Raw genomic sequence first — 10000 nt, 5'->3', positions numbered from 1 at the left:
AATTTAATTGTGCGTAAATGGCAGATGAAAGATTCCACTGACTAACATTAACTTATCAATTTAGACAAATATGTATTATATTACATAATTGATTTATAATTCATTTATCAGCCACGTTTCCACGGCACCCCTGTGGGGGGCCTGTTGCCCCGGCACCCCTGTTGAGAAACACTGCCTTATACACCTGTGTGTGTGTGTGTGTGTGTGTGTGTGTGTGTGTGTGTGTGTGTGTGTGTGTGTGTGTGTGTGTGTGTGTGTCTGTGTGTGTCTGTGTGTGTCTGTGTGTGTCTGTGTCTGTGTCTGTGTCTGTGTCTGTGTGTGTGTGTGTCTGTGTGTGTGTGTGTCTGTGTGTGTGTGTGTTATGTTGCAGCTGGAGCGCATGTTGGAGGGCAGTGCGGTGCGTGCCCAGAAGCAGCTGGTCCTGCTGCACCGTGAGGACGGGCCGCCGCCCAAGGGCACCGTGGAGTGGCTCAATATGAGAAGCTGGATCTCCAGACACCTGCACCTCTCCTGCCCACGCCGCGTCTTCTCCAAGAGGAGCCTGCCCAAACTGGTAATAGCAATAATAATAATAATAGTAATAACAATAATAATGATAGCTGAATTCATTTGGGGTGGTTGAGATGAGCTCGAAGGACTGAAGTAGATATAGTATAGGTCAGACCAGGTTGGATTTCAAGACACTCTCCCGCCCACGACGCGTTTTCTCCAAGAGGAGCCTGCCCAAACTGGTAGTAACAATAATAATATTAATAATAATAACTAGAAGCACTCAGACAGCGCAGACGTCCACCAAGGAAGCTACTTGACTATGTTTAGTCTTTTCTCCTTCTTTTTGTGGAGTTCAATTTCTGGTCACTATGGGCGTCTAGATTTCTAGGTCAGCAATGGTGAAGAATCTTTAAAAAGGTCCTGGTTCTGGTTCGTGCTCCGGATGACCACCAGAATTGAATCACTTGTCCCTTGGGTCATTACTAACAACTCCACAAAGTTTCAGCCAAATCCGTTTGCAAATTTTTTAGTTATCCTGTTGACAGAGAGACAAACAGACAAACCAACGCGACCGAAAACATTACCTCCTTGGCTGAGGTAAAAAAAAACGCACGCACACACACACACACACACACACACACACACACACACACACACACACACACACACACACACACACACACACACACACACACACACACACACACACACACACACACACACACACACGCACGCAGGCAGGCCAAAAGGGGGTACTACCCGTGCATAATCCTCTTGGGCCCCTCTCAGTCCTTTCCAAGGCAATCATATTCTCTATCACTTCTCTAGACCTTGTTCTCTCCTGCAGAGTGACTGTGTCTCTCCAGGGACTTCATGTCTGGCACTACTTTATATACTTCACGTATATCCTTGTGTTCTGCCTTTATTAATGTCTGGCACTACTTTATATACTTCACGTATATCCATGTGCTCTGCCTGTTATTAAATTCTTTTTTTCGGCGTGTTCCTCTTTGTCATTTCTCCCTTCTCTTATTATCACACATATTTGATCCATTCAGTCGGTCGATCTGTCTGTCTATCAAATGCATCCTCTTTTGAAAGTCGCTTTGGTTATGAAGCGTCTGCCAAATTCAATGTAATGTAATATCAGTTGTACTTTTGCCTTTAGACTTGAGGAAGCTGAAAAAGTCCAGCAGTTTTTCCTGATCACTCAGGGGTTCTGGATTATTTTTTTTAATACAACCCCTTTTTGCAGAGCCTTTATTATAACTTTATTGTGACCAGAATTGTAATGGCTATGTATCTTAATCTGTCTAGGTAATGTCATAGAGATGTTGTTATGATGTAGTTGAGTATTGTTAGCAAGTAGTGAATAGGCCCGCTGGCGACGGCACAAAGAGGGTACGTAATGCACATATAATGCACAGAAAAAAAACCATACACGAAGAGCCTGTGCTGACACTGGCTTTGAACCATTTGTTTTCTGTGACAGGTGAGCGATTCCACTTTACATATATTTCCAGAATGTGTGCCACGGGCAGATGGTGGCTTAGAGGCAAGACGACCTTTAAAGCAATACAAGGCAGACCTCTAAATGTAGTCTTGGATGCCAATGAACATTACAGCCTTGTTAAACCACTCACTACTAGGGGTGTAAATAACGATCGGAATGTATCAATATATCGGGATATAAACTGACGATTGAATCGAATCGCATCGTATCATGGTGCATTCTTAAGTATCGAAAATAATCTAATCGCTGGCCCCTGCCCAATGCCATAACATAATAGAAGTGGAAAATTAATTTGAAAAAAGTCTAATCGAAACGTATTGTATCATATCATGGGGCATTCTTCAGTATCGAATCGCATCGCATCGCATCGAATAATAAGATATCGATATTGAATCGTATCGTCTTGGAGGCTGTGATTTACACCCCAACTCGCTACTCACTCTGTGCCAGCCCCTCACATACTGTATGCAGCTCACACACTGTGCATAATCCTCCATTGTCACAGCCCACGGGTGTCTGTGGCAATGGCTAAACATATAAAGCACTTCACATTTTAAAAAGACCTCCGTACTATGAACACAAACCAGGATTTCCCCCTGCACTTTAGGCCTTAATTGAAGGCGGCCACCTTTTACAACAGATCCCACCTTCACAAGGTCCACTGGAAATGTAACATAATTGTATTGAAAATTGTTATTTCTGAGGTTTCTTTACAAAACATGTCATATTTCATGTGCAACTGCTGAACATTAAAATTATATCGGGGGCTGGATAAAATGGCCTCAAGGGCAGTAAAGAGCCCTTGTGACATAGGTTACCCACCCCTGATATAAAGTGTAGTCTATTCATACTAATGTTATGCATCCACAAATGCGGGTATTACACTCCCACGTGCATCAGATGGAGCTCTAATGGGAACTCACGTTGGAGGACATCTGTCAGATGTGTTAAAAATAAAATAATATGTGGTTCAACCATAACTCTCACAAACCCACCGTTAACTCCCAAACCCTTACAGTACTTAATTGGTAGTCACCACAATATTTTTAAATAAATTGACTATAAATAGACGTTATGTGACAGCCAGCTGATGGCAGGCTCTTCTGCATGTTGGTTTTTTAATGATGTGTGTAGCTAAATAACCCACTCAGCCTGCCCACCCCTGACCACAACACATCTCATCTCATCTCACCAGGAGAGAATTTAGAACAGACATCATCTCTAGACTAGCAGCCTCCTCCACACCTGTGAGTTTCTCTCTCCCTCTCTCTCTCTCTCCCTCTCTCTCTCTCCCTCTCTCTGTCCCCTTCTCTCGCTCTCTGTCTCTGTCTCTGTCTCTCTCTATCTCCCTCTCTCTCTCCCTCTCTCTCTCTCTCTCTCTCTCTCTCTCTCTCTCTCTCTCTCTCTCTCTCTCTGTCCCCTTCTCTCGCTCTCTGTCTCTCTCTCTCTCTCTATCTCTCTCTCTGTCTCTCTCTCTCTCTCTCTCTCTCTCTCTCTCTCTCTCTCTCTCTCTCTCTCTCTCTCTCGCTCTCTCTCTCTGTCTCTCTCTCCCTCTCTCTCCCTCCCTCTCTCTCTCTCTCTCGCTCTCTCTCTCTCTGGACTGACTGCGTAAGTGGCCAAATGGTGTTCTGTAATTGGATTGATGCTGAATTGGAGGCAATTTCTTCTGTTTTTATTGTACTCATTGTGTGTGTGTGTGTGTGTGTGTGTGTGTGTGTCTGTGTGTCTGTGTGTCTGTGTGTGTGTGTGTGTGTGTGTGTGTGTGTGTGTGTGTGTGTGTGTGTGTGTGTGTGTGTGTGTGTGTGTGTGTGTGTGTGTGTGTGTGTGTGTGTGTGTGACCCATCAGCAAGAGATGTACCAGCGTGTGTTCCAGAAGCCAGCAGACCGTCACTCGGACTTCTCCCGACTGGCTCGCATTCTCACAGGCAACGCCATCGCACTGGTGCTAGGGGGAGGGGGAGCCAGGTACACACACACACACACACACACACACACACACACACACACACACACACACACACACACACACACACACACACACACACACACACACACACACACACACACACACACACACACACACACACACAACGCCATCGCACTGGTGCCTGGGGGGAGGGGAGCCAGGTACACACACACACATACGCATACACACACACACACACACACACACACACACACACACACACACACACACACACACACACACACACACACACACACACACACACACACACACACACACTGCCAACGCCATCATACTGGTGCTGGGGGGAAGGGGAGCAAGGTGTGTGCACATCACACGCACACGCACACACATGCACAGTATGTACAAAAATATACACGTTTCAGGTGGGCACATACACACAATATGCATATGGCAATAGGCACATGTCTCAAGTGGACACACACACACACACACACACACACACACACACACACACACACACACACACACACACACACACACACACACACACACACACACACACACACACACACACACACACACACACACACACACACACACACAGTATGTACAAAACTATGCATATGTTTCAGGTGGGCACACACACAATATGCATATGGCAATATGCAATAGGCACTCACATGTCTCAAGTGGACACACACACACACACACACACACACACACACACACACACACACACACACACACACACACACACACACACACACACACACACACACACACACACAGTATGTACAAAAGTATGCATATGTTGCAGGTGGGCACATACACACAATATGCATATGGCAATATGCAATAGGCACTCATATGTCTCAAGTGGACACACACACGCACACGACACACACAGATCACCGCGTGTAGGCAGTCCTCCACTTCTCCCTGGTGTTAACCTTTATTCCGCTCTCCACTGTGTGATGCTGCCGCCCACACCTGATGTGGTGTGTGCATGTAATAATGCTATATTTGTGCACACTTTTATTTTTAACCATAATATGCCCCCTCACACTGGCACACATCGGTCCCTAAGTACACACACATGCACACGCCAACACACACACACACACACACACACACACACACACACACACACACACACACACACACACACACACACACACACACACACACACACACACAACTACCCAATTACGCACGCACACACACACAATCTAATATACACGTGCCCAATTACACAGACATGCACACACGCAAGTGTGCATGCCATCACGCACACACGCATGCACACACACACACACACCAACACAATCTAATATACACATGCCCAATTACACACAAATACATACACACAAGTGTACATGCCAACACACTATGCACGCACACACACACACACACACACACACACACACACACACACACACACACACACACACACACACACACACACACACACACACACACACACACACACACACACACACACACACACACAAACACACACACACCCATTCCCCTAATTGCATAGTCTCTGACTCACCCACAGTTCCACTGGGCTTGTTTGAGGGGGGAAATGGAATTGAGCTAATATGCTGTAATATGAGGCAATATGTTGTTGAATTGGTAAATGTTATGTCTGAGTCATTACTTTGCTGTACTATATGTTCCACTCAAGGCCTCCTTTTCCTCTCCCTTTCTCCTCCTCCCCCTCTTCCTCTTCCTCTTTCTCCTCCTCTTCACCTCCATTTTCTCCTCCTCTTCATCTCCCCTTCTCGTCATCGTCCTCATCTTCCTTTTTCACATTCTCTCTTTTCACATTCTCTCTTCCTCCTCTTCCTCCTCATTTTTCTCCTCCTCTTCATCTCCCCTTCTCGTCATCGTCCTCATCTTCCTTTTTCACATTCTCTCTTCCTCCCCTTTTCTCCTCATCTTCCTTTTCCACTTCATCTCCCCATTTTTCCTCCTCTTCCTCCTCCTCTTCCTTCTCCTCATACTGTCATGGGATCTTCACACTTGCTTCACCTCCACTGCCATCTTCTTTTCTTCACCTCCACATTTTTCACCTTTGCATCTTTCTATTTTGTCATTCCTCTCTTTTTCCCCTCCACGCTCCCTCCATCTTCATCCTTCATTCCTGCTGCACTTGTGTCTTCTGACAGCATTTTTTCTTTCTGTCTGTCCCCTCCCTTGCCATGAGGAAGTTGAAAGGTTGGTTTTTCACATCTCTCTCTCTCTCTCTCTCTCTCTCTCTCTCTCTCTCTCTCTCTCTCTCTCTCTCTCTTTCTCTCTCTCTCTCTCTCATGCTTTTCTAATGTGTCAACTCTTTCTTTCTTTTTTTCCATCCTTCCATTTAATTTCTTCATTTTTCCATCCTCTTGTGTTTTACTTCTATTCCACTGTCTGTAACTACGTCTGTCTCTGGCTAGATCTGCTTTTGTGCAGAGGAAAAATACCTCGTGCTTTCATGTAAAAACCTTATAGAAACCCATGCAACTTTAAAATGCTTGCTTGCATGTAGATTTCTGATATGACCTGAATGACCTGAAATATGAATGTTTACACATAGGAGTGTTGCCATTTGCTTTTGAATTTATATTACTTTGGGATTTCCCAAATCACTATTACTTTCAGAGAATATGAAAGAAAATAAGAATGAATGGATACACTTCATGCAGTTATATGGTTGAAGGGGAAGATTGTGCATGTCCTAGGAAAAAAAGGTGCAGGACAAAGGCTGACTGTGATTTTAGAGTGAGGAGTCTGCACGCTTCCTTTTTTTTTGTTTCTTTATTCCATGGCAAGGTAGGGTGATGTTTCGACTGTTGTCTTCATCTTCTGATAAAGAGAACAGTCGAAACATCATCCTATCCTTCCATGAAACAAATTAAAAAGGGATTTTAAGTCTGCGCACTCCAAACTAAAATAAAATTAATGTATGTCCTGATCTCTCCCACCCCTCTCCCCCTCTGCAGGGGTTGTTCCCAGGTGGGTATCCTGCGTGCCCTGAGTGAGGCGGGCATCCCTGTGGACCTGCTGGGGGGCACCTCCATTGGATCCATGATGGGGGCGCTCTACGCAGAGGACCGCAGCCACAGCCGCCTACGCATACGCGCACGGGAGTGGGCCATGGTGAGACACACACACACACACACACACACACACACACAAACACACACACACACACACACACACACACACACACACACACACACACAAACAAACACACACACACACACACACACACACACACACACCTTCATCAGGCAGAGTGCATGTTACGAACAGTGCCTCCCTACAGTATCACCTACACGCAATCACACATATACAAGCACACACAGTCACACACTGAAGTCTGCACAAAAATATATTGTGCCATTTTCTCACGCAGGCCTACTCATTGAAAATTATACCAAGAAATCGTTCATTGTAAATATAATTTTATTCATGAAAAATAAAAACTATTTGTGGAATTGTATTTACCAAACGCAATTTTCCAAATTTGTTTGTTGCATAAAAAAGTAATGCCATGTACGTGTAGATGTACCTTTGCCCAAGGACTCTGTCTGTAGTACCCGTCTGTAGGTATTATTAAAAACACAAAGCAATGCCATCTCTCTTGAAAAATAATGGGAACGCAGAGACCAAGGACTCTGTTGGCCCGCTGGACTGTCTGTCTGCCTGCCACAACAGGACCGCAGTGATCTCATTGTCTTTCTAAGAATGAATCACCCAGCATGATTCTCAGTCAACAGACCAGACCCACAACCACTCAGATTCTGTGTGAGGTCATTTGTTCATGAAGGCAAAAGATGAACCGCACACTGATGAGCTCCCATTTAATCCATTTTCATTTGTGTGACGTTTCGAGCCACCCTGGCCCTTCCTCAGACCAGGGTGGCCCGAAACGTCACGCAAATAAAAGTTGATGAAATGGGAGCTCATCGTTGTGCGGTTCATCTTTTGCCTTCATGAGCTTTATACTTTGACCCTGCACCCGGCAAAAAAAGGATCTGGATGTGCATGAGCTCTGACTGGGAGGTAATTTTTTTTGTGAAACAGCCTTCATCACCCCCACCCCCACCCTGCCTGCATTCATTCATCCACCAATCAGTCTCTCTCTCTTTCTCTTTCTCTCTTTTTCCGTCTCTCCCTCCCTCTCTTCCTTTGTCATGCTATCCCTCTGGCTCATCAGTCCTACAGCTAGACATTAACCCATGAATCTCTTTCCTCTCTTGGTCCATCGCTCCCTCTCTCCCTCCCTCCCCATCTCTCTCTCTCTCTCTCTCTCTCTCTCTCTCTCTCTCTCTCTGTCTGTCTCTCTCTCTCTCTCTCTCTCTCTCTCTCTCTCTCTCTCTAGGAGATGACCTCGGTCTTCAAGAAGGTTCTGGATCTGACCTACCCCATCACCTCCATGTTCTCCGGAGCTGCCTTCAACTCCAGCATCAGCACCGTCTTCAAAGGCAAGCAGATCGAGGTCAGAACGCGGGCGCACACACACACACACACACACACACACACACACACACACACACACACACACACACACACACACACACACACACACACACACACACACACACACACACACACACACACCTCTGCCTCTTTCACTCTCTCTCTCTCTCTCCCTCCACACTCCTCCATTATTTTTTCCATTCCCTTGTTAACACCATCTCACCTTCATAAAACTGAGAGGCAATAGTGATGCTCCATATTCCCTCTATACTGTGTATTGCTCCGGGATGCTGCCGTAAAGGTGGGGTAGTGGAGGGCTGTTGAAAGGGTTGTTGCCCTCAGTGGCATGAGGTTAAATGGGGCCGTGAATTAATGCCATAAACATGTCTCTAGCTGTCCAATAGAATCTGTGTATTGATGTACTGATGTCATGAATGTGTCTGGTGGTCGTCCAATAGGATCTGTGTACTGATGTCATAAACGTGTCTGGCCGGCCAATAGGATCTGTGTACTGATGTCATAAATGTGTCTGTGTCGTCCTATAGGATCTGTGGATTCCGTACTTCAACATCACCACTGACATCACCAACTCGACCATGAGAGTGCACACAGATGGTGAGGCACACACACACACACACACACACACACACACACACACACACACATTCACAATCTGCCAATCTGGCTGGACTCTCAGTCATATTATCACTCATATTATCTGGTTTTGAAAGCTGGGGACAACTGCACTCTATTCTTTCTTTTTTTAAAGTATTTTTTTGGCCTTTATTATCATATGACGGTGTGAGAGTAGACAGGAAATGACTGGGAGAGAGATATGGGGCAGGGCCGGGAAATGACCCCGGCTGGACTCGAACCGGGGTCCCCGTGGGCAATGTAAGCCCAAATGTGGGGGGCTTAGCGCCCGACGCCACATCGCCCCCCGCACTATATTCTTTCATTTTGTATTTGTGTTTGTTACTTTCTCTGACACTCACCCCCTTACTTCTCAACCTCTCCCTCTCTCTCTCTCTCTCTCTCTCTCCCTCTCTCCCCATCTCTCTCTCTAGGCTCTCTGTGGAGGTATGTGCGTGCCAGCATGTCTCTGTCTGGCTACCTACCCCCGCTGTGTGACCCCAAAGATGGCCACTTGCTGATGGACGGAGGCTACATCAACAACCTGCCAGGTGCCTTACACAGCCCTTAATTCCTCACTTTTAAAGGTGCACTGTGTAAGGCCCTCGGCATGCTTGCTGCAGGAGACACCTGCACGGCCACAATTCGTTCATGAACGCGTTAACATGCGCATTTAATGTCAATTTCACGCGTGTTAGACACGGCAGCCAAACGCGTGCGTTAGGTGCAATATCTTCAAAGTCGCTGGGGGCGATCGTAAGAAAGACTGCACAGTTCCATGCGAGTGTTTCTGGTGAAAACGACGCTGGCAGCCACTTTTAAGAACGTCTCATTGAGCTTGTCCGAAATTACAAACTTTTGAAATCATACTTCCCCATTGCACTTTGAAAAAGGAGCGTGCAAATATAAGAGCAGAAGCAGTCTCCTTTTCTGGGGAGTCCTTTTTGTTTTATTTTTTTCTG

At 45.9% G+C, this 10000-nt stretch overlaps 1 protein-coding gene across 2 annotated transcripts in view; it reads left to right on the top strand.

The window, feature by feature from the left end:
- The window catches only part of LOC134458100 (patatin-like phospholipase domain-containing protein 7), a 76480-nt gene that overhangs the window by 51395 nt on the left and 15085 nt on the right, over positions 1 to 10000 (top strand). For both annotated transcript variants that reach the window (XM_063210224.1, XM_063210223.1), the window contains 6 exons: positions 371 to 553; positions 3852 to 3970; positions 6923 to 7079; positions 8308 to 8424; positions 8951 to 9020; positions 9473 to 9589. In XM_063210224.1, the coding sequence (XP_063066294.1) occupies positions 371 to 553; positions 3852 to 3970; positions 6923 to 7079; positions 8308 to 8424; positions 8951 to 9020; positions 9473 to 9589 (763 nt within the window). The remainder of the gene's footprint in view (positions 1 to 370; positions 554 to 3851; positions 3971 to 6922; positions 7080 to 8307; positions 8425 to 8950; positions 9021 to 9472; positions 9590 to 10000) is intronic.

The sequence above is a fragment of the Engraulis encrasicolus genome, chromosome 11 (assembly GCF_034702125.1).
Source record: "Engraulis encrasicolus isolate BLACKSEA-1 chromosome 11, IST_EnEncr_1.0, whole genome shotgun sequence".
Classification (NCBI taxonomy): domain Eukaryota; kingdom Metazoa; phylum Chordata; class Actinopteri; order Clupeiformes; family Engraulidae; genus Engraulis; species Engraulis encrasicolus.
The sequence above is the reverse complement of the archived record's forward strand: the minus strand, read 5'-3'. Positions and strand labels throughout refer to the sequence as shown.